Source organism: Balaenoptera borealis (genome assembly GCF_965194805.1).
Source record: "Balaenoptera borealis genome assembly, chromosome: 14".
Taxonomy (NCBI): Eukaryota; Metazoa; Chordata; class Mammalia; order Artiodactyla; family Balaenopteridae; genus Balaenoptera; species Balaenoptera borealis.
Genome location: NC_138875.1, coordinates 68,706,595 through 68,731,362, shown reverse-complemented (window position 1 = coordinate 68,731,362; position 24,768 = coordinate 68,706,595). Strand labels below are relative to the sequence as shown.

Below are 24,768 nucleotides of genomic sequence, written 5' to 3'. Positions count from 1 at the left end.
CAAAATTTTATACTTGAACATATTTGAATATCTTACTCTCTACATGGATCCTTCACATTATCATTTTCTTTAAGTTTATTCTGTAAAATGTATTAAAGGACTTTTATTCAGAGTCGTCATCTTTGGCGACTATATACTGCATTAAGAAACAATGTGGTGTAGTCTAAACTGCAGGAGAGAACTTCTGTGTTGTATTATGTGCAGGTTGAATAGCTTCAGTTAACCCTTAGATCTCATATTAGGGGAGTAGGGCAAAAGCCATAAGAAAGAATTGCTTCTATTTTAAAAAACAACCCTCTGTTTGGTTAAACACATTCTTAATCATTTCATTGTTTTTACAATAATTTTATATTTGAGTACTCTTTGAAGCAGTCTGATAGCAGCCAACAAAGAATTAATGGTGCTGTTGAAAATATACCCAGTATTTCTCTCCTCAAAGCAAAGTCCCTGCATTCGTGAGGATGATTGCTCCCGAGGGCTCCTTGGTGTTTCACGAGAAAGCCTGGAACGCATACCCCTACTGTAGAACAAGTAAGTCTGGTTCCCAGAAACCGTTTCACCCTTCTACCCTGCGGCTAATGAGGAAAGGGACTGTGGTGCCCGCGCCTTAGAGAAGGGTGACACGAAGCAAGGCCTTCTTTGGGTTCTCGGGGAGTCACTGCACTCACTGTGGCAGAGAAGCAGCTGCGCTGGCTCCCGCCCGCAGGCCCTAGTGAGGGACACGTGTTCATTCCTAGATGACAGGCACCTTGAGGTCCTCCATTGACCAAGCAGGCTCCACGGGGGAGCAAATAAAAGGAATACAGAAACCTTAAAGAAAGGTCATTCTCATGCACAGTGTCATTTGCTGTGGTTTCAGCAGTACTTTACTTGTATTGCCGCACAGTAGAGGGGGCTGTGACGCACAGACTCCTTGCACGTTTCCTCTTGTTTGCTAAGCTCGCCTTATAAATGATGTTTTGCTTTTGTGACATTATTCTTTTACCATTGTTTTAAAATTAGATTATTGATTCCACAATCTAAAGTATCCTATAGTATCACTGTTTAGAAGTTGTGTTTTGCAAATATAAACCAAATGTTCTGTGTTGGCAGGTAGTTTAATCTTTGTGACATTAAATATTGTGACAGACTATTTTGGCTCCGATTAATATTCTGACATTTTCTCCCTTTTGTCGCCTACCTGTTCGTTATGCCTCAGTTGTAACGGTGAGTAAAACTATTTTTGTGTCACATACTCTTCATCTTTAAACTTTGCTTTACATAGTAATATTTTCAACTGTTTCTTGCTTTTTTCTTAAAACTGCCCACTGCTGCACGGCTCCTCCTCGATGCTCCTGGCACCAGCTCACTCTCCACCTCGTGCTCCGTTGTTAAGGGGCTCTTTCCAGCCTTGCCTCAAAAATCTCCCTATTCACTTTATTTTGCTTCTGCTACTTCCTTTGAATGCCAGATTCACTCGCCAAACCTCACAGCTTCTTTAATATTAGCCCTGTGTGCTGCATGACAAGCAGGGTTGTTTACATTATTTAAAAGCATGCAGCAATTGGTTTGCCTGACAAGTCTGTAAAAGTAGGCAGCTCATGATTCTTTGTCACTTGAGGATCAGTGTTCCTATGTCAGTCTTCCTATAGAGTCAAAGCATGGATACTTGTGCTGGGGAAAGCTCCTGCAGACATGAGCCCCAAGAACCAGTGAAAGATCACTATCATTTTGCTGTTGTGTTTTCTGCAGAATGAATATATGAAAGATGATTTCTTCATTAAAATTGAAACATGGCACAAACCAGACTTGGGAACATTAGAAAATGTAAGTTTTGACTCTGGGCTTTCAGTGTAGAAGGCCCTGGAAATGGGAATACTGTAGTCATTTTGTCATCACCAAAGTGATGCCACCTGCCTTAGATGGGCACCTGGCCACACCCGGGGGTGTGTCAGATTGCGGTGAGGCAAGCACGCAGCCAGAAACAAATGGGCCTCCTTGTCAGTCCCTTGCCCTGGTGTGTGAGTGGACTTTGGTGAGGTTGCTGTTTTTATCAGCAACTCTCTTTACCTGGGAGAGGGAGAGCATAGATAAAAATTCACAGATAATTTTTTCCATCTTTTCATCTCTGTATTTGCCAGAGCTGCTCTTCGTAGCAAAATTGATTGCTTTAATTTTCACCTCCATTCCATTTTGCTGGAATATGGGTTGATTTCAGAGAAATGGCCAAAAGGCGGGAGGGAGAAGGTACTCTGACTGATTTACAGAAATGTTGACAAGCTCCTGCCTTTTACAAATTGGTGCACATTTATCCCTAAAGTAAATTACCAAAAAATCAGTTAAGACTCAGTTAAGACTCATTAACTTGGTAAGGTTTGGCAGGGAACTTGGGAGGGCATCTGGTATAGGTTGATGCCCTGGCCCAGTGGTTCTCAAAGGTGTGGTCTCTGGACCAGCAGCAGCATCTGGGAACTTGTTAGAAATGCAGGTGCTCAGGCCTCACTGCATACCCACTGAATCAGAATCTCGGGAAATGGGGTCCAGCAGTCTATTTTCTGGTGGGCATTCCAGTTTGAGAACTACCGTTCCAACCTTACGATAGGCTGTTATGGGAAAGTAAGTTTATGGTAATTGTGGTAGATTCTTTTCTTCCTGTGCTTTAATGTTACTGGTGCCAATCAGTAGAACTTTAATGATAATTTGTAGTATTTGACTTGAGTTTTTCTTCGAGATGATCATTTGACTTTTCATGTTTTGTTTTTTTTTTTTAACAGTAGCTCTAAAATTTAGAGTCGAAATGAGGTATTTTGGTATGCTTTAGCCTGTATGATTTAATTTGCCATTTTTAGTTTTCACATGGGCGTATCTTTGGCAGTTTTTAAACAGTTCTTTATGGGTTCGTAGATGGAGTTTCAGAAATAAATGATTGAACAACATATGAGGTATAGAGGAATTGACATCCTACTGAAACTGAATAGCTTTAGGATAATCAAATACAGGAGAGGATTTAGACCATACAGTGCAGCCTCTTAAAATGTAATTATAGTGTCACCTTCTGTTTGTCTAGGACTTAGAGGTTACAAGGACTTTGTCATGTACCATTTGGGTTAAACATAGGTCAGGTACATTTTTTGTATAAATCATCTCTAAGGGCTACCAGAAAATAATGGTGACAGATTTCTGTTAATTTGGCATTATCCTCTTCCCTCTCCCCCTCCCCCGTCCCCACTTATTATTTGGGGTTACAGAGGTAAACGATTTTGAGATCCCTCCAGCCTTCAGACAACTAATTTAATGAAATAGCAATTTGGATTTTTTTTATTCCTCATAATGTACTCCGAGAGTCTAAAGATAAAAGATTATGTATGTAAGTGTAGTAGTTTTGCCTAACAGTTTGCTTTGTTTCCTTTCTCTTTGTCATATATAGGTACACGGTTTAGATCCGAACACATGGAAAACTGTTGAAATTGTCCACATAGATATTGCTGATCGAAGTCAAGTTGAACCAGCAGTAAGTATGATGTACAACTCGATGACGTTTTAACCTGTTGCCTTTTACATCTAAAAATTGTTCTATTTTTTTTCTGTTATGACCTACCTTTCTACACTGACATAAGCCTGGAACTTAGGTCTGGGTCCAAAAAGAGATCAGAGCAGCGAAAGAGATCAGAGAATAAGAGAGAAGGTGATTTGTTTTTTTGTGCAGATTTCACCTTTGCACAGGTGATCCCTCTGAGAAATCCCAGTATACCCAGGATATACATAGGAGTTTGTTTTCATTGGGGGGGAAAAAAATAACATTATTTTACAAAAGAATTTTCTCTTGAGCTTCTTTAAATACCATGGGTCCCTTATACGTTTAAAGTCTGATTAAGAAAGCAAAAATTTAATTTACATACAAATTTTCAGTAATTCAGGGCTAAAGTTGTCATTTGTGGGAAATGGTTGATGGTAGAATATCCCAGTCTAACAGTTGTGTAGCTTTCTCTTTTGAGTCTTACTGGATGTAATTATTTGTACTCTAGACTTTTGACTTAATTTAAAAAAAATGTTTTCCCAAAAAGTAAGGACCCTTACTCCTCACCAATCACTGCCCCCCTCCCCCCAACCCCAGCAATTAAGACCCTTGTTATTACTTTGCCCCAGTTTATAAATGTTAACTCAGTTCTTATAGTGTGTGGGGTACAGTTGTGGATTTTTTACGTGCTAAAATAACCAGTGGCCCTCTTCCTGCTAGTCTAGAGAACTAAAGCTTTGCAGTAAGAGTGGCACCCCTTGGTTTGTCATGGCAAAGCACGGCACATTCAGTTAGGATCCCTTTCCATTTCATTTTTGTGCTTATTCCCTGAACTTGAGCAGTGTTGTAAGCTGAACAGAAATAACCCAAATAATAAATGTCTGGTTTTGCCATTGAAATTGAAAGGTAAGCTTTCAAAAACAAAGGTTCGACCTTTTTTCAGAAATCACTGGGGTTGGGACTGCCAGCAGTGACCCTCTGCTAGGCCAGGTCCTGTTCTGTTTAGGGCCCCCTCCCCGATAAGAAGTGTGAGCACTGATAAGGAACTCTTGTCATAGAAATTCTTAAATTTTAGTCATGCTGTGATTTGAAGTTATTTCAGTTTTAGTGATATTTCCACCTCTGACGTTATATTGGACTTTTTTATCCTTAGAAATGAATGTATATTCTGTTTTAAAAACAATATTCAGGTGTCTGTTTGGCCCCTTTATCTCTCTTGGTATCTCTTCCAGCCATGAGTTCATGTATGTTAAAGAGTGGTGATAGGGTGACATCACTGGGAGTGGGTCACTAACGGCTAGGTCAGGGTAGCTCAGATGCCTGGAACATCAGTGCTGCCCACCAGGATTGGGTGAAGGCACTCGGATCGTATTGCGGGTGTTTGACTAAGTTGTGCTGGCCAAGCAAAACGGTCCAGTCTTGTGGCTCAGAGGTTTGCATTCCACCTTGTTCTCCAGCAGAGCACAAGGCACCTTTGGTTTTGCCGGGGGTACAAGAGTAGTTCTTTGTTCCTGTCCTCAGGCTAAAATGGGCTCCCAAACAATGTTTGCAGGCAAGAGTGCAAGGGGAAAGAACAGTTCAGGCCAATTGTGCAAGAGCCCTGGAGGCCCTCATTCTCTTCCTTCCACCCCAGCCTCACCTCCAGAGAGGAGGGAAGGCACTGCTGGCCTGGGATGCACGATAGCAGCATTGCCACAGGGGCTCTGGCTGGAAGGCACCACAGTGCAGAGGCTCAGCAGGTGGCACTCTTTTTGGAAGGATGTTGGGGAGGATAGATAGTGGGAGAGAATGGATTGGGCCCAGATCAGAGGGGCCTGCATTGTTGAGTCCATGGCGCTGTCACTGAGAACATACATTCTGAAACTAGATGCGCTTCAGATTCAAATTCTGAGGTCTTGCTTCCTACTGGCTATTTAGTTACTTAACCTCTCTCCCTGTTTTATCTTGTGAAAAATGGGGCTAATTATCTCACAGGATTAAATTTGAGCACTTAGAGCAGTGCCTACTTTAATAAATGTTTGCCATTATTGTCATTATTCTTAGCAGGAGTTCTGAGAATCTGTACACCAAGCATTGTTTGGAGAGTGAATAAGTGTTCACATATGTATGTGTGGTTTTGTTTTTCACCGTTCATAGCTCCTGTTTTCCAAGTTACACTTTAAAGATTAGTTAATTTTAAAGTTTACTGAATTCACAGTACCTTTATTGTAATAAAATACACATTAAATTTACCACTTCAAACATTTTAAATGTGCAGCTCAGTGGCGTTTAATACATTCACAGTGTTGTACAACCATCACAACCATCTAGTTCTAGAACATTCTCACCTCCCCGAAAGGACACCCTGTACCCATCACTCCTCACTGCTCCCTCCTCCCAACCTTTGGCTACCACTAAGTGTTTTCTGCCCCTATGGTTTTACCTGTTTGGGATATTTTATATAGATGGAATCATAGCAATATCTGGCATTCTGTTTGTGGCTTCTTTTACTTTGGTATAATGTTTTCAAGGTTCATCCACCTTGTAGCATGTGTCATTTTGTCATTCTTTTTTATGCATGAAGAATAGTCCAGTGTATGAACACCATGTTCTGTTTATGCATTATTCTGTTGGTGGACATTTGGGTTGTTTCCACCTTTTGGCGATTGTAAATAGTGCTACTGTGAACACGTGTGTCACAGCAGCTTTTTGTGTGTTTTCTCAGTTGTGGAAACTACAAGTACAAATGATATCGTGTAGGGATTCTCAGACCTTTTGACATTAAAAAAAGAAAGAAAGAAAAAACCTTGACATGCATATTTTCTGCTATAAAAGGGGAGAGGGGAACTCTGTGTGGTGGGAGGTGAGGGTGCCCTTGACAGTTCGGGGCTTGGGGTGAGGAGCAGAGCACGGAGCTGCCTGGGGGCCTGTGAAGGCTGAGGTGGGTGGAGCCGGGGGAGTCATGGGGCTCGGGCTCTGCCTCTGCCTTCTGCACAGCCTCCTCTGTCCCCTCTGCTGGCACAGACGGTTGCCCCACACTCTCCCTTCAGATTCCACCCCCCATCTGCTTGGCCTCCACTAGTTAATGTTTGCATTAGAATTAGCTTCTATTGCAAACACCTGGACCACCTGGCATTCCTTACTTCTTGCCAGATCCAGTGTGGTTTTCTGTTGAATTAATTTGTTCCTTTGATTCTGCACTTTTATGTTCCTTGGAAATTATAGCCCATGGTGTCAAAGGAGGCTTTAAGAACGCACTTGCATTTCTGAAATGGCCAAGTTGTCATAGCAGTCAACTCATATCGTGGGGCTCAGCCTGTGCTGCTGGCATAGCCCCTGGGAGCTCCTCAAGATTGGTACAGTACCCTCAAGAGGCTTACACTCTGGGTGAGACAAACCCCGTACAGTGAAATAGTTACAAATGGTGGAGGTGTATGCTTGGTCCAGAGTGCATCAGGATTTCAGAGAAAAGAAATGATCTGTGAGGACAGAGGTCTGAAAAGACTGAGGAAGAGTCATAATATGATGACGAGTAGTGTTTTGATGGGTGGAGCGGTCTACCCCCACTCTCATTACAGTTTTCCCTCTCACCCGGGTTGCTCTGATGTATTGTACATGTTTTTCTCTCTCCCTTCTAAATAGAAATTGAACCCCAGGGGGAAGAATCTTTGTACTGTTAACCCTTGCCTCTCCAGCTCCTAGAACAGTGCCTGGGTTGTAATAGGTACTCGGTGAATGCATGTTGAATGAATGAGTGAATTGCAGGCAAGCAGAATAGAAGCAGAGGTACAGGTGTGTTATCCAACACTGAGGGAGAGGTTGGAATAATAGAGTTGAAGGGAACCTTAGCTACCTAGGCCTCAGTGCTTTCAAACTGTGCTTTCCAGAACCCTAAGTTTCTTGGAAACCACTCTGGTTGTTAGGACAAGTGCCTAGAGCATGGGGCTGGGAAGTTCCCTCTGCCCCTCTCCCAGCACAGTTCTGCATGTCTCACACTAGTCTTCACCATACGATTTACTTTGAACACAGTTCTGCAGCTACACATAGTTTGGTTTCAGGGCTAAACAGGGAGGTCCTGTTGTACAAGTAAGGAAACTAAGGCCAGATAAACTGCGTTTTTCTCAAGGTCATTGAGCTGATGCCTGAAGTGGAAATTCTAACTCAGTCCAGTGTTCTTTCCACTGGCTCGACTCCTCCCGAGCAGAGGCCCTGTCTGCTTTGTCCCTTTTCAAGCTGCCACTTGAGCACTGTCTTCCTCTCCTCAAGCTGGTCTGCCACTGGCCACGTCACACTGCTTGTTCTGGCCTCCCTTCTGGGAACCTTCCTCTCTGTCCAAAGCCTGTGTGTCCTGCAGGATCTGCCTCTGGGGGATTTCACTTTCCTTGGCATCAGTCTTCCCCTCTGCTGAGTTTCAGCTCTTGTTCATTTCTTTGCTGTCTTGTTCTGTGTTCAGGAACACAGAACTCTTCACAGAGTGGCGACTTGTGAATAGGTGTCAAATGAACCTGATGAGCTTGAGGGCAATGAAGAAACTAACCTGTAACACCTGGGTTGGCCAGGGGTAAGGAATCAGGCACTCACATACATTCCCTGTGGGCGTGTAAGTCACACAACCTCTGTTGCAGAATTGCAAATGCACGTGCCTTTTGCCCCAGCAAAATTCCACTTCTAGGAATTGGTCCTACTCAATGTGAAGTACCAAATGTATAAGCATAAGATTTTTATAAGGAAACAGTCTGAAGTCTTAAATGTTTCTCCATCGATGGGGAACTGATGAAAAACGTGGTTCCACCCGTATGGTGGAGTTCAGTGTAGTCACCAGAAGGGAGTGAGTCTTTTTGTACTGATAGGGTATCCTTTCCAAGATAATGTAGAGAGAAAAAGATAATATCTATATGCATGTATTTGCTTGCTTACGTATAGAGGTCAAGAAATGTGTATAAGATGGTGGTGACAGTGATTCTTCAGCAAATGGGAGCAGCTAGATTAGATGGAGTAGAAGAGTCAGGGTCTGGCAGAGACATGCCCAGTGGACTGGGGTGAGGGGATGTCCTCACGCAGTGTTCAGTTTTCTGTTGCTACATGACAGATCACCACAAATTGAGTTGCCGTGTAATGTAACCTAATCAAAGAAATGACAGCCCATCACCTTTGCCACAGTCTCTTGGTTAGAAGCAAGTCACAGCTTCCACCTGTTCTCAGGGGAGGAGATTACACAAGATTGTGACTCAGTGGCAGAAAAGGGTCATCTTAGGATACGTCTGCCATACCAGTGGCCAACCTTTAGTACCTAAAGCTTGCTCTTTAAGGATTAAAGTGATACTAGAATTGGGAGCTTGGTAACTGTGCATGGGCCAACAAGGTGGATTTTCAGTAGGGAGACCTGAAGGTGTAGTCATCTCTCCATGCTCAGCCTGGCACCTTAACTCCTGGAGGTTTTAGTCTCAGTCTGACTTAATTCCTTGGTTTTTATTTTGTTTTTAATGAACTCTGGTTTTACTTGAATGAGCTAAATTTTCTTAAAACGTCTTAAATGGTTGAATTTCTGTCCTGCATACTACTTGCTTTAAAAGAAGTAAAAACAGTCGGTTAGTAATTTTGAGAGGATAAGTAGCCAGCTCTCCCAAATCAGGACAAATGTGAAAAGGTTGGGAGTTAAGAAACCAGGAAGTTGGAAGTGAAGCTTGAATCTTTTTACTCCACCTGGTGGGGGGTTTCTGTCACTGCAGCTGGATTTAATACAAACACAGCCCTGAACGTTATTCTAGTTGAGAGTAACTGTTGACTGCTTCTAGCGTTTAACTCTCTCTGCTGGGTTGCTCTCCTTGTAGACTTGCTGGGTTTTGGTCATGCTTATGCACTGTACTTTACCATGCATAGAAGGGATGTGATTAGACCCACAGTGTAACTGAATACTTGGGTGGATGCTTTGACATATTTACATAATCGAAGGATGACATTGTCAAAATAACTCTAGGAACAAGGAGTTGTAAAAACTGTCAGTGTGATGCAGAGTCACAGAGTAATTTGCTACAGAAATCATATATACATTTAAATTTATGGGTTATTTGGTTTTTTCCTTGATGACTTATGGGAAATCTGCATAGGACTGTTACTATAGCCACCATTCTCTGGTATTTTCTAGAAGATAACAGCACTGCCTAATGAAACAAGCTGAGCAGTCTGAGATTTCTGCTTAAATGTCCCCACCCAATTTCTTTTGGCTACCATGCAAAACAGATTTCTTGTTTTAGTGGAAAGAGGCATTGGAGTGAAGTATTAAGATGTTAAATCCTTTTAGAGGGAAGGCTCCTTCTGCTTGTAATTGCAGCAGCCACTGAGCACATCACGTTCCATCAGAACACACCCCCTGCCCCCACATCTCCTCCATCCCCTCAGCTTCTTGCCCCTCCCCCATTTCAAATATAACCCAGATATCACTCTTGAAAAGCCTTCCTCAGTAAATTGGGTGCCCCTTGGGGGCCTGGACTGTACTGATCATCTCTGTTTCTAGGACCTAACAAGATGCTCAATGCCTGACATGCAGAGAGCTCTTCAGTAAAGGTTTGATCAGTCAAAGAGAATTTGCAGATTTTTTCCTCTGTGGTGTGAAAAAAAAGCAGGGCAATGGGGAGACAGTTTGGAGGAAATGAAGTTTTTATTGTTCAAATATTAAATGGACAAATGCTACTTTAGCTCCTTCTTTACTAATTCTGGATCATGAAGTATATGTGACGTGCCTTCAGTTCTAAAAACTCTGTCCTTTCTGAATGAGCAGATGCCTTTCTGTCAGATTAAAAAGTGTTTCAGTTAGATCAGATTGTAAGGAGGAGTCAAGGTGTCCAGTGTAAAACACCAGAATACAAGTTTTAAAGTATTTTTAATTCCTAAAGTCATTGTTGATACATAACCACAATAAAAAGTTGAGAATTCTTTAAATGTCCTGATGAAATGCACATGCATATCTTCAACTCATTTCCAAAATATACACAAATGAGTCAGTTGACATCTGCTTCTGCTTTTTTTTAAGGTATGAATTTGAATCTGGCCCCTTTTAATCATCTCCAGCACTTTGTCTAAGTAGCTTTCCATGATTTGTATACAAAAGTCACTTCCCAGGAGAGGAAGAGTCTTTAAAGTGTAAGCCGAAGTGTACACACGATTAACATCAGAGAGACCTTCGTTTTTGGAAGTAATTTGAAAGAAAATGAGCACAATTTTTAAAAAAGAAAAGAAAAGAAAAAGAAATTGGAACCACATTTTAGGTATTTATGTGTAACCAGGAAAGAATTGTATCAGCCTTCCTCTGTAGTCTATGCTTCCTCTGAAGTACATGCTATGGGACTTTATTTTTATAATTTATAATTTTTTTTCGTGGAAATAAATGTTCAATTCAAAATTTTAAGGCTCACAGGTCTAAAATTGATAAAGCTGAACATCTGCTTTTTAGATGTCAGTAATAAGCAAATATTAATGGCATAAAAGTTTGGGAGATACAGTTGAAAAATATAGATCTATGCCAAATTAAAATGCAGCAGGTTTAAAGAAAGAATAATTTTTTCCCTTTTTCATCATCTTAGGGTGTATTAATTAAAGGTGAAAGATTTTTCCCAAATGAGGCATTTCAAAGCCAAGAGTTGCCCAGTTTTTTAACCTTAGTGTTGTTTCACTGAAGATGGTATTCCTAAAAGGAAGACACACAAGCTAGAAACTCACATGCCATATTGTTTCTGGGTCACAGAAAGGATGTGCAAGGTGTGGTTTGATGTATCAGGTCCTTAGTGGAGACTCCTCAAAGAGCTCAGAGGGGCACTTTCATTGTGAGTGACCCAGGAAGCTTGTGCTCTTAAGATAAAGCTCAGATTTCATACATATCTCTTCCTTCTTCTGTCCTTTTTAACCCCCCTCTGCCCCATTTGTTACTCTCAGGTCGTTATCCTTACATGCTCATGAGTATAATTGCCTTGGTTGCCATGTCGTGTTTACCCCAAGTCCTTTTTTTTTTCTCCACATTTGCGATTGTCCCCCCTGGGAAGTGGTGGCGAGGAGGTGTCTCACACTCTGGACTCAGAGCTCTATGCCCTCAGCCCTGATGCCTGCCCCCAGTAGCCAAACTTCCCTCCCTGGGCTGTGGTCCTTGGGTCGCCGCTGTTGGACTCCAGATGGCTCTGTGCCATCTCCTTCCAGTAGAAAACTTCTCCTGAGCAGCTTTTTCAGCAGGAGCTCCTGGAGCAAAGTGTGGTTCCACTCACTAGTCCTGCTTCTTTCCTTGCTACCCCAGGGGACACAGGAACTCCCAGGTGAGAGGCCAGGGCTGCTGATAAAGTTCACTCCCTCACGGGGCCTGGAACCCCTCTGCTCCATTCCAGCCTACGTAGTTTCCCCACTTGTTTGGGCTCCTTTGGAGAACACCCCCACCACGGCCAGAAGGCCGTACATGTGTGGATCTCAGTTGTGGCTGGATCTGCCCACTGGTCCAGTTCTCTGACCGTTCTTTAGAGGTTACAAGCTTCTTTTTAGGGCCCCTGAGGCCCTCTGGGGAACGTTGTGGCTAACTCCTAAGCTTGCCCCTCAGAACCTTAGCTAGGACTCTGGCCAAAACGCTTGTCTTTTAAGCAAGGTCTGCCCTTGGGCAGCTTGTTAGAGATGTAAATTCTCCTCCTCCCAGGTCAGAACCTTCCAGGCCCTGGGCTGTCTCTGTCCAGCTCTCTAGGTGATTTCTGCTCACCCTTGGGAAGTGCTCTAGTACGCTGTTACTGGTCAACATTGTAGAGGGGGCACTCTCCTTCTAGGATTTTGGAAGCAGAAGGAATCTCAATTGGAGGCCATGGTCCCAAAACATTCACACCAGTCGCTAATTTTACTGTTTAGGAGTTTCAGCTCAGGGAAGTGCTGTAACTTTCCTGCAAGCCATGTTACCAGTGGACTCAAAAGCAGGGCTGCTGACTTATTTTTCTAGAACATCTCACTGTATGCTGTTCCTTCCTTTGCATTATGTTGATTCAGAGCATTCTCAATTTATTTAAAACAAGCAAGTGCTGGCTCTTCCATCCATCTTCTCTTGCCCCCTGAAATAGCAGCTTTCGTCGGTGGCCTTTGTTACCTCCATCCATAACTGCTAAACTCTGGCATATTTGGAAATTTGCATACATACAACAGAATAAAAGGATTGGAGACCCTAAGATGTCTTTTGGTGTGGGTACTTACAGTGAGCACCACTCATATATTTTTATGTTCATTTAGCAAACATTTATTGGAACTTGCTATTTGCTCTGTGTTGGCGTGGTAAATATTTTTCCAGATAAAGTAATAATTGTATCTGTCTGAAGAGCCTGCAAGATTCTTAATCAGTGAACATGTTGAAGTGTTTCTAAGTGACTTGGAGTTCCTATTTTCTGATTGTGTAGTCTGGTGGTGTCAAATGCCCTCCACCAAAGAGCTTTTGTTCTCACAACTGATAGAGACCAGTGCTGGGCTCCAGGGTGCCTGCAAAGTCCGGGTTCAAAGGCTGGCTAGATGGGAGATTTGGAGTTTAGTACTTTACTAACTGAAGAGCCCCCACCATTTAATTGTCTATCCAAAGGCAGTAATGGGATTGTTGGGCTCATCCAAGCCGCTTGTAGGAGTCCCGTGGTGATGGTGGTCTCCAGGAAAATGAATTGGCTTTTAAAGTTTGTGCTTTTTGCTTGTTCTTTCCAGCACTGACCATTTGTTCTCCGGTTATGATCCATTTGTTTGGTGGATATGTTTTGGTGGGCCCATTTTAGTTGAGAGCAGAAGTATGCTAAGCTGTATCTGATTTTCTGAAATCTTGGTTGCCTTTGGAAATGAACATGTAAGACTTGCCTTTTCCACCCATTTAGCTGTTTTCACTTTGAACACCATTCCATTATTTGAGTATTGAACAATCTGGCACTTTATAATTGTCTTAAACCATGAGTATGTATTGTTTTAAAGTTACTGCTCATTTTAAACATACTTTTTCCTAAATGTCAGCCATGGAAAGCTGATGAAACTTGGTTTAATTTATGTAGGCATGTAAGTTTTGGTCACACTTTTAAACAGTGCTTGTTTCTTGTGCTCTAGGAAGGATTCGGGCATATCTTTTCTTTTGATCAGACATTCTGCGAGACAGTACCCAGATGTTACACATTTGAGTAGATAGTCTTGGCAACATATGCTTTATTGCACTGCCTTTAAAAAAAAAACTTCATAATTTTAAAGAAATGTAAGAATCATAAAATATGCTTTCTAAGTAATCTTTATAAGATTAAAATTTTTTCTCTTTAAAATCAGAAACATGATGAAATTCGGCTGGAAAAAGTTAAATATTTGATCAGACCATATGAAATTGTTAATATTTGTCAGCTTTTGAGCCACAAAAGTGACACTTTTGGGGTCAATCTAATAGACTTCGGAATTAACCATTGGTAGCTGATAACCCTAAATGGTCAGCGCTGACCGTCACTCCAGTTCATTCCTGCTCACAGCTTTCACAAAGTGCCTGCATCTTAGATGTTACTTTTGTTCCAGCTGTTGGCCTCTCACTTCCTAAGAAGGGCTTTCTGCCTCCCAGAGCTGTGGCTGCCCCATTCTTCAGCCGTGAAGAGAGCCTTTGTTTATTGGAAGTCTGTGGCTGGGCTCCAGCAAGTGCGAGGAGCCTGTGGTTGCCAGATGCTTCAGGTCTCCTTGGCATGAGCAGACACTCAACCCAGTAGAGTACCTCTCCCTTCTGCCACTAGAATGAACCTAGACACTCATTTCTATCTTGAAAGGGTGTAACTTATCCCCGATATATGTGCAAGAGCTCCAAAAGCTCTTTATTAAAGTGTGTGCATCATAAAGAGGTGAGAGCTGTGATCCAGCTCCTGACTTGTAGTAGAGCCTCCTTGACCTCTGGGAAAAAAAACAGAACAACTCAAGTACAGGTTTTGAGGTAGTGGTGGTTTTGCTTTTGCTTAAGAAACGTCACTTGTCAAAGGCTTATCTCATCTCCCTTCGCTGTGCTGTGAAGCAAATCATTGTCAAGATCCTTTTTATAGTGAGTTACAGAGGGTTTTTTCTTTTCTCCATTCTCAAAGAAGATATAAATAAATGTAAGCATGGTTCTTATTAAAAAGAAATGTGAAAATGTTTCCCACTTTATTCGGCTGCCTTACATGGTCAAGTACTCTGGAACACTTAGATTTGCATCCAGTGGTGAATTTAGAGAATGTCCTGTGTATTTGAAGGCATAGTTGGATGGCAGTGCCCTCTTGTGGGAAAAGAGCACATTGCTTATTTCATGCTTGCTTAAATCTTAGCAAGAATTTTAAAATTTCTCTGAAAACTCTGTGTGTACGAGCTTATGTTGCAGAAAATACTTTTTCCACTAGAACCTGTTATTGGTGTTTACTTCTAATCTCTTCCATGATTTCAAAGTAAAAAAAAGCAGGGAGGGTGGTGGAGGTGGTCAGGTGTGAAGTAGTTCCTAGGGGGGAGAAATTGTCTGGTAAGAGTTAGAAAATGGGTTTTTTTTGAGCAGCTAAAGGCAGATATTTTTAAAGAAATTAGCATAAACAGCTCCAAATCAAGTTTTTAAAGTCTATTTAAGGGCTGAAAAGCCCTTTTCAGCAGTGTAAAGCCCTCAAGGAGAGGTTCTCTAGACTGAGTGGGAGTAAACATCCCTTAGGGTACTTGAGTCTTATCAAGTGATGAAGTGTAAATCACGTCACATTTTTGCAGTAACGTTTCATGGTGCCTGGGTGTCCACAGAGCAGCATCTGAGTCCCGGCTCTGCTCAGCCACCGTGAACTTGGGCAAGGAACTTCACTTCCTCACCCCCAGTGGCAATGGTAGTAACTTTGTTCCAAGGTTGTGAGGGTTAACTAGGAGAAAGTGTGTGCCTGGAACGTAAGTAAGTTTTCCTAAAATGGTAGCAAGAATGATGCTGCTTATCAGATTTTGCTCTTGCTATAAAAAAAAAAAAAAAGTTAAAATTTTTTCTGCAATTATTTCCCATTTAGTGTTTGTTAAATTGGTGCTAATGGAATTAATGGGGTCCTGGGATTTAGATGCAGCTGTGCCTGAAGCCCAGATCATGAACCAAAATGGACATTTTACTGGAGAGGGCTCACCCTGTGCATTTTCAAAAGGACATTCCCATTTTAGTTTAAGGAATTTGATGTAATATGTTCTGTGATCTACTGTCATTTAAGGAAATAAATGCATTTATGTTAAGCAAAACTTTCCTAAACATATTGTTTATGTTTTAGGCATACGCGGTTTAATTTTAAAATATATATTTAACAATCATCTTTAATAAAAGTGACTTGTTGGTATGTTGAAACTTACTTCATTGGTTTTAAGAGTTTAAAATGTCTTCATTTTTAAATGCTATACTATATAAACATATAATAATAAATATAATGTAACAGTAACAAATATATTGTATATTTGTGTATGAAACACAGGCTTATCCAAACCAGTAGCCTACTGACCCCTGAGAGGAGGGCTGGGGAGTACCCGCCAGCCCTGGGGTCTCCAGGAACCCAGCCAGCCTCTGGAGCCCAACTATTTAGTTTCCCTGCCAGGTTGTAGGAGATGGAGTCTGTCACATCAGGCTTTTGGTTGTAACTTCTTTTCGTAACTAAAATTCTGAGTTTTTTGCTCTTTCTCTGTCAATTTGCAACCTTCCAAAGGCTTTGGGGGTCTGCCTTCATAAACATGACAGTGTTGGCAGGCTCTGTCTCTGATTTGGACAAGATGAGAAAGAATGGAGGAGGCGATTACTCTAGCTGTGCTCTAGCCCAGCAGTGCTCTAGGCTGTGGCCACCTTTCAGCACAGAGCTCTGTTGACAGCGTCTGTCTCCCTCCCCTGTCCACCAAGCTCGCCCACCCCAGGTCTCTGTGCAGCGTCTCTATGAGATTGAAAAGATTACAAGAAAGTGTTCTGTTTGGGTGTGTAGGTTTGACTGCATTTCTCAGTTCTCAGGGCAGTTGTTTAAAAATTCAGCTTTAAGGATTCATTGGTGGAAAGCCAGTAAGGATTAATGAGAGGGTTGAATTAGAGAATATTTTTTAATGCAGTTTTGTTCCTCTGAGGTACATTCAGTAACAGAAACTAGGCCAACAAGTTATTGACAATTAGTGGTCCTTTGGGAATCTGCTTTAATGAATAGATAAGAATGATTTGTAATTAGCATAATAATTATATGCAAATGAATGCTTCTGAATTGCTCTAAAACACTTCTGAACTGTTTAAACAGCCCTCCTGAGATCTTGTTACTCTATTAATTTGTGTAGCAAATCTTTTTTTCATAGATCATGCAAAGATAAACTTCAGTCTAGCCCCTTCCGAATTATTATGAATTCCAAGGTGGTAGGACCTGAATTAATGAGATTTACTTATACTACATTAATGGTACTCTATGGGAACCTGAAAGGGTGAGGAGTCACTGGGGAGATGTGATTAAAAATAGGAAAGAAAACTGCTTATTTGAAAATAACTGTTGAAATGAGTTTCTTAAACAAGTTAGTAAATGTTTTCTCTTTACACCTCTGTTACTTGCAAAATTTAATGCAAACTTTTTTTTTTTTTTTTTAAATGGGCTTCCCTTTTAGAGTCTGACCTGAGTTTTCTCAGCTCCAGTTAGCTATGCACTGGGTCAATGGTGATAGGATCTGGGAACTCCTTTTTTCTAAGTGCCACAGTACTGGAAAATACAGGGCAGTGCTAATAAATGATGTTTGTTGTTTAGCTACATATTTAATTCAGCTCTTTCCCCCATCCTGGTCTTTACTTTTAGGATGTGATTAGAAGAAATGAGCTTTGCTAAGTTGAGGTGCAATACCTGTGCATTTTAAACTTAATGATTATCTTTGAGCTATTTGAATAGACACCTAATTAATCATCTTGTGCTAAAGGAAGGCATTAATATCTCTCTCAAGTTTTTGTTTACCCTGTAGAATTGTTTCTCTTTGGGGAGAGCAGGTGTCAAGGAGTTGCTAATGCATGTGGATTGGGCACTCTTTTCCTTTCCTTAGTTTACTGTAACCTCACCTGTGGTAACCCAGGCATGGTTCTTTAAGCAGTTTCTGGTATCTGGAGCTCATCTCGATTTTTCCACAAGCTGTTAAGAAGCTCTTACCAGCCTGCCCCCATCACCTGCTCACTCCCCCATTTATAATCATGAGTTCAGTCTGGCTCGAGGACATTGGGTTGGCTCAGCACAGATTTTTTACTTGCATTTTGGGGGACAGCCACTATGCTAAAAGATTCATAAAACTAATATCCTTTGTCTTCAGAATGAATCTGGTTTCTGTTGAGAACTGTAGTGAGTAACAGATGTATCCAAGAGGTAGCACAACTTTCGTATTCCAGTGACAGAAAACAGTTATTTATAAGAATTTAATTAATGTATTCTGTGGCTCTAGCATGGAGGCTCAGTAATCCATTTATTTACCATATTTTATTTTATTTGTTCTCCAAAGGGTGTCTTGACTTGCCTTTTTTACTTAAATAAGAGTTTTCAATTAAATAGAGCTGTATTAACACTTATCTGAATCTACCTTATGCTGATACCATTGTGTTTTTCTGTTGTTCAGGCGCTAGCATTGGTGGAGCAAGCAGTGTCTGGGGACATTACACCTAACTTGATAATGATGGTTTTACTAAACCCTTCCTTATCCTGGCCAGGCCTCTGGGCATTATACAGACAATTAAAATTTGATCATAAAAATTTTTAAACACAGTGCACCTTAGCAATAAGATTTTTCTACTTTTAAACATGATTTTAAAACTCATTTTAAAAATACATTTCCTTGGCCTAGTGAATTTGCTTTCTTTTTTTTCCCAAGGATTACAGAAAGTGCATAGCAAATTCAGCCTTCAGAATACCCAGGAGCTGAAGACTCAAGTAGGCTACAGCTGTCTTCACCCACAGTATTCTAAAAGAACTAATGAGATGAGAAGTCTGCAGCTGGTGGCAAGCACAATAAACCATGAGCCAAGGGCTTCTCTTCATCAGAGCCTCCCCTTTCCCCACGGGATCCCAAAGGAGACAGAATACTAACAAAGCCAGCAGGCTGTCTCATTCCACACTATTGCTCATTTGCAGCTATAATTGGTAGCGGAGGTTGCATTCTGTATGCTGAAACTGTCATACATGAAGGAATATATTTGTTCATTGTGATACGGATATAAATCGGCCGGTTTTCATATACAGAAAGACCAAACTAGCTACCCAACAATAAAATTGTAGCAAAAAAGATACTGTTCAAAAAATTAAATGTTTGTTATAGAGATACAAAACTGAGGTTGTTAAAACCACACCTGCTTCCTGCTTTTTAATATCTTGCTACTTAATTCAACTGATTAAACATTTACGTATTCAAACTAACATTAAAAAGCACAAAAAAATTCCTAGGTTTTGACAAGATGCATTATCCTCATCTGTCAAGGTTAAGGTGCTATTGTTAATAATTGGGTTTTGTTGCATTTTCAGTGTTTCCTTAATGTTTGCTGCTTTGTATTCAAGAGAAAAAAGCAGAGAGGGAAGACTTAGCTTTGGAGATATATGTATATATGTGTATGTGTGATATTTTATATGCACACACGCATGCCTTATAGGAAAATCCACTTTGGTACCTCTGGTGCTGCTGCTTCTTGGTGGTTTTGAAATGTGTTTTGCTTATCTGGCTTTTGTGGACACACTTCTGCTGTCCTCCTGTGTGCTGGACTAGAATGAGCCCAGGACAGAGGGTAAGAAGGCTTGTGTTCAAGTCCTCAGGTAGGTGAGCCATGCCACCTTCTTGCTGGACTGTGGTTTCCTCATTTGTGAATTGAAGCGACTTGGGTGGTCTTCAAGGTACAGTTCACCTCTATTTTGTGAATCCATAGTTCAGAAAAGTTATCCAGTGACTAGCACTAATAATGAAGGCTTGGAAATAAACTTTCAGGATCGGTATATTAGGTCCAGAGTGGAGAACTTTTAAAGTGTTATTCCACATTCTTCAGTTAATTAACCTATGGCAGATAGGTATTGAAAATCCCTTAAGGTGTCGCCCTGGTATGGAGCTGGGTGGGGTTAGGAAGGAGAAAGGAGTGTTGTCCAAAAGTCCATCTAATCCAACCGCTTACACTTTCACATTCACTGGTGCTGTAATCATGCTTAGACCCACCTCCTGGGGTGAGTCACCCCTTAATTAGTTTACCTCTACATGAAAATAATTTATGCTGATACAATTTTTAGACCAAGCTCGCTTTTCTTAAATAAGTTCTGCCTTGGTTTATGTACTACCCTTATTGTATACTGTCAGCCCTACTGATACTTGTGTACACTTCGTTTTGTGGATTTTGTTTTTTCTTTCTCTTGGAGCTGGTGAGTTTAGCATCCTCAGAGACAGTTCTGCAGTCTCTATTTCATCAGATTTGTCTTCCAGTTGTGGCATGTTTTATGGGCTTAGTGTTTTCCTTCTTAATGGTACATAAAATAATGGAGCATCCTGTAACTGGCAGCCTCTTAGATTCAGGAAATGTGGTGTTTACTATTCACCTCATGCCAGGCTCCATAATATCTTCAATTTTGTAAAAAACAAAAACTTGAGCATCATGCCCACAGTAAGGTCACACCCCAGTTGGTAAAAAAGAAAAAAGGAAGTATTTTTCCTTCAAATGAGATGAACTGTTAAATGTTAAACAGTGGTCAGACCTCTGGGCATTATTCAGATAATTAAAATTTTATCATAAAAAATTTTAACACAGTGTTCTTTAGAAGTAAGATTTTTCTACTTTTAAACATGATGTTAAAACTCATTTTAAAAATACATTTCCTTGGCTGGTGTCGGTTGGTTTCAACTCTGTCTGTAATTCTCCTCTCCATTCTCTGTTGGCAGTCAACATGTAGTCTCTGGGGTTTCGATTACCTTTTCTTTGTCTCTCTTGCTTTGCTCCCAGCTAGACTGATTTTCTAGGAGCCAGAACCAGGTGTTGGCTCTCCTTGTGTCCTCAGCTCCCTTAGACTGACTACCTCTTAGCTTAGCATCCTGTGCACTGCATGGTGCATGTGTAATGCACCTTTTCTGTGATGGCTGTTCAACAAATAGACCTGGAATCGAGGGAGATGATGTCAAAAGTGATTATTTGATATAATGTTAAATATTTTCAGTTTTGGAGGAAACCGAGCTTATCTCTGGGTTTCCAAGCCTCTGACCTAGAAGAAAATGTGTTATGGGGTTACAAGTATTTGTTAGTAGGACAGCTGATTTCTCACTGTGAATCCAGGTCTTGAGACCACCTGTACAGTTGATTCTTTTCTCAGTCAGCAGTGAAGTTGTTAATTTTTAGGGTGCGGTTCTAAATTGGAATTTAAGAATTCATGTTAGCTGACAGTAATTGAACTTTCTGCTGATGTGCCCGGACACACCAAGTAACTCCCGTTGTCTGACTCCCTGCAGTTGGCTCATCCCAGTTTGTCATTCCTGGACAGTGCTGACTGACCTCGTGCCTGTAGCTGCGCCATGTTGCTTGTTTTAGCAGTAAGGCCCAGCATGGCCAGCCAAGTTTGCCTGTGTAATTGTCTTAGCCCTCTGGGGGGCCTTTTTGTAGCTTCTTAGAAGACAGAGGTTAGGAGTTCAAGGTCACATATTTGCCCAATTATCTTTCTTTAAAGTTTTGTTGTCTACCGGAACCTCACTTTTCTCCTTCCTCACGTAATTTAATTATAACTTTCTCTTTAGGAGTTATTAACGTCATATGCATTTACTGAATAACTGTTGAGTCTTGATTGGCTGCTTCTCAGCGTGTTTTCTTTGATTTTGAAAGTTTGTATTATGCTTTGGCATGTGTTCAGTGCTTGCACTGCCCCTATCTCTAAAACAATGATTTTTTTCATATTGACTTGTCTGGGCATTTTTCTCAAAGTATGTGGTCCCTCCATAAATGCTGTGAAGGACCCCTGGTTTAAAAATTCTGCTCAAGAAGAAAGGGGCTCTCCTTCTGTAGTATTTTCAACTGACTTCTGTTCACTGTTACTGTTACAACTCATTTCTTTTTTTAAATCTGGATGTTAGCTCTTCAAAAGTAGTTTTTTATTTCTATCTGTAGATTGTGTGTATGTATGTGTGTAATGACAAAAGAACTTTTGTAAAGCAGATAGGATTAAAAAGGTTTACTCCTGTCATGTTTTCCATTCTATCAGAAAGAGGATATTAAGGGAAACAATTTACACACCAAAACCTCCTATAAAACCTAGATTTTAGGGCTGTTCCCTATGGCATGCTATAACTGAGTCCCATGTGGAGTCGTAAAGCCCTCGCTCACCTCACTTGGCAGTGCAGGGCTGACATGAGTGTAGTCCCTAAGGTTTGCCTGTGTACCCATGGCTCTCCACGAACAAGGCTTTGGAGTGGCTGGCCTCCTAACTGAGGCACCCACCGCAGACCCAGCCGTGGCAGAGCTCAAGGGGATGCCACAGCGTCCGTGGTTCTGCTCGGTGTTTCCCGTCATGCATGGCAGTTGCTCTCCAGCAGGCGTTAAGAGTCCAGTGTCTTCATCTGTGGGTGTTGTGGAAACTGGTATGGGTCGGCTTTATTTCTTGAGTGTGATTATATGTATATCAAAATGCTGAAACTGTTGAAAAGTTTCAGAAGATTTCTTAAGAGATAGCTATCCAGCAACCAGTCATGGTGGACTGTTAGTCAGGACTTTTATTACTTTTTATTATGTAGTTGTTTTGCTACAAGGTAAAAGCTTAAAGCAAAGAGAACCAAACTGAGAACTTAATATCATATAGAAGCATTTTCCTGCATTTATGCAAAGCACAGTAAGCCCCGTCAGTTTCTGTCATGTGTTTAGTAGCTGCAAAGGGCTGTTCTGGCAAGGTTAAAGAATTTTCTCTGGTTTTCTTCTCTGCTTCTGACTTTGTTTTCCTTTGCAGGACTACAAAGCTGATGAAGACCCAGCGTTATTCCAGTCAGTCAAAACCAAGAGAGGCCCTTTGGGACCCAACTGGAAGGTACTGGATGCTGACCTTTCTGACAGGCAGAGTCTTGGCAACAGAACACTTGACAGGTCCTGAGTCTGGAAGAGCTGGTGACGTTTAAGTGAAAAACAGAAATGGCACAAAAATAGTTTTATTTGCGATAAGGACTCACAGCCAGTTGCAGTTGGCCAGCAAGTCTGCGCTGCATTAACAAACAGAACAGAGCCAGGCTGTCACTTTCAGCATAATGCTATTCTGATAACTCTTAAAAGAGACAAGTGATCTAGTCTTTGGGGATTGTAATGTTCTCTTTTGAGACTTGAAGCAGTACAAAAATCCATGTTAAATGAAGGTTGATAGTTTAAATTTAGTCTTAGTAAAAACTGAACAAGTTCCCCTTCCCTGGTCTCATGTTCCTGGCCTTTTAATAGTTATATTTCGGAAAGCAGGGCACCAGAGAACAATTTTGATGGCAAGTAGTTGTTTTCTAATAAAAAGCACATCCTTACTTTATTCATGGAAGTAAGAAAAGCAATGTTAAGGTAATAATTTAAATTGCTATAGAAATATAATGGATTTTAAAGACATCCGCTAAACTAAATGACAGCCCCTTAGAGAAGGCTTAATGTGTTGATGGCAAGTTATTACAGCTAATTTGACAGGAGAAGAGGAGCATAAAAACCTAAACATGCCCAGAGCAGATTTTCTGCCAACAGGGTTTTACTTGGTAACCAATCTGTTTATGCTGAAGCCAGTCACAGGTCATTGATAAATGATGTCTAGGTGCTAGTTTTTGCTTGCAGATAGGGGATTACTGTAACAGCCCCACAAGAAGAACCCAGTGAGTGGTTCTCCATGGGTGTTGGACTATTTTGGACTGTCTTGCACATCAATTAAAATGAAGAATGAGTCTGACTTTCTTCTATAAGAAATGATTCATAATTATTCATATTTGCTCTCTGGATAGAGTTTGGTTCAAGATTCTCTCAGTTTAATGGCCATGACTAGAGACTTTTAATACCCGGAAAGTGATATATGTCACTTAAAAAAAAAAAGAACAAATTCAGTATGCATGTTCTAAATTTACTCTCATGGATTTAAAAAAAAAAAAATTCCCCACCCCTTTCAAGATTTCTCACTGTGAACTTTAGAACTCACCCTGAGTCAGAGGAGAAGCCTTTCTCTGAGATTTAACACTGGCCTTAAAAGAGAGTGCTGTGCTAGAGCAGACAGGTGTCTGCTTCTAAGGTTGCCATATCTTCTCAAAGGCCTTCTGGCCCCAATAAGTACCAGCTCTTTAGCTGATGATACTTTTCAGGGAATAGAGGGCCATGAAGTTGAGACTTGGAGGTGGATTAAATATTGAATTTTCTTCAAATTGTCAATTTTTCAGGTATGAGCTTGAAAAGGTGATGCTATATTATGTAGTGGGCTATTGTGTCTGGGTGCACATCTTTCCTGTAGGACCTCCTAACCAGTTTTATAACAGGCAGCAAAGGTAGTTTGACACTATGACTTTCACCTGATTTCCAACCTTTAGGAACTTGGAATATGATTTTTACTGCTTTTTTATTTATGATTTTTACCTTTTTAACTAACATTGCTTTGTTTTTTATTATCCATTAATGGTTACTTAAAATTCTAGAATAGGTTTTGTTTTTAGAAATTGTGAAATTTTGCATTTTTTCAGGTTGCAGTATAGCAAATTATTGCCCCATTTTGTGTGTGTGTGTGTGTGTGTGTGTGTGTGTGTGTGTGTGTGTGGTGAGGGGGTTAAACAATAGCTTATTTCTCAGGGAGAGTGCTGGCTGGTAGTGATACCATTCTACCTATTTGCCTGTTGGTTGTTGACTTGAGCCAAAAGATGGTAGGTGCAGCTACTCTCATAAGTTGGGTTACTGTTTAACTGAATTTCAGTGAGTTACTGTGATCTCAGAAATAACTCAGGTAGTCAAGAGTAAGTCAGAGGAGAAGTCTTTCTCTGAGATTTAACACGGGCCTTAAAAGCATCGCTTACTGCTGAGATAGAAACTAAAGAGTAAGAAGGATTGACTAGCTGATGATACAACATACAGAAAAACAGGAACCTGTGGACTGACTTGCTCTTATGAGCATCTCCTGCAGCTGTTCAGCAGGCCCTATTTGCCTGGCACCAAAGGGAGCACCAGGGAAGGATAATAGTTGAAGGTTTCTATACTTCTGAAATACGAGAATAGGGAAGAAATACATGGTACTTAAGGCAAAAAGGAAGAAACCCTGTTCTGGACCCAGTCGCCCAGGATCGTATAGAAGAATGCTCCAGTCTGAGTGCTGCCTGGTGGTCTCTCTGCC

General features: G+C 41.0%; 1 protein-coding gene across 2 annotated transcripts in view; it reads left to right on the top strand.

Annotated features, from left to right (window-relative positions):
* The window catches only part of PITPNB (phosphatidylinositol transfer protein beta), a 61,394-nt gene that overhangs the window by 17,099 nt on the left and 19,527 nt on the right, over window positions 1-24,768 (top strand). For both annotated transcript variants that reach the window (XM_082355617.1, XM_082355618.1), the window contains exons 4-8: window positions 440-531; window positions 1,199-1,206; window positions 1,732-1,806; window positions 3,407-3,490; window positions 22,393-22,470. In XM_082355617.1, the coding sequence (XP_082211743.1) occupies window positions 440-531; window positions 1,199-1,206; window positions 1,732-1,806; window positions 3,407-3,490; window positions 22,393-22,470 (337 nt within the window). The remainder of the gene's footprint in view (window positions 1-439; window positions 532-1,198; window positions 1,207-1,731; window positions 1,807-3,406; window positions 3,491-22,392; window positions 22,471-24,768) is intronic.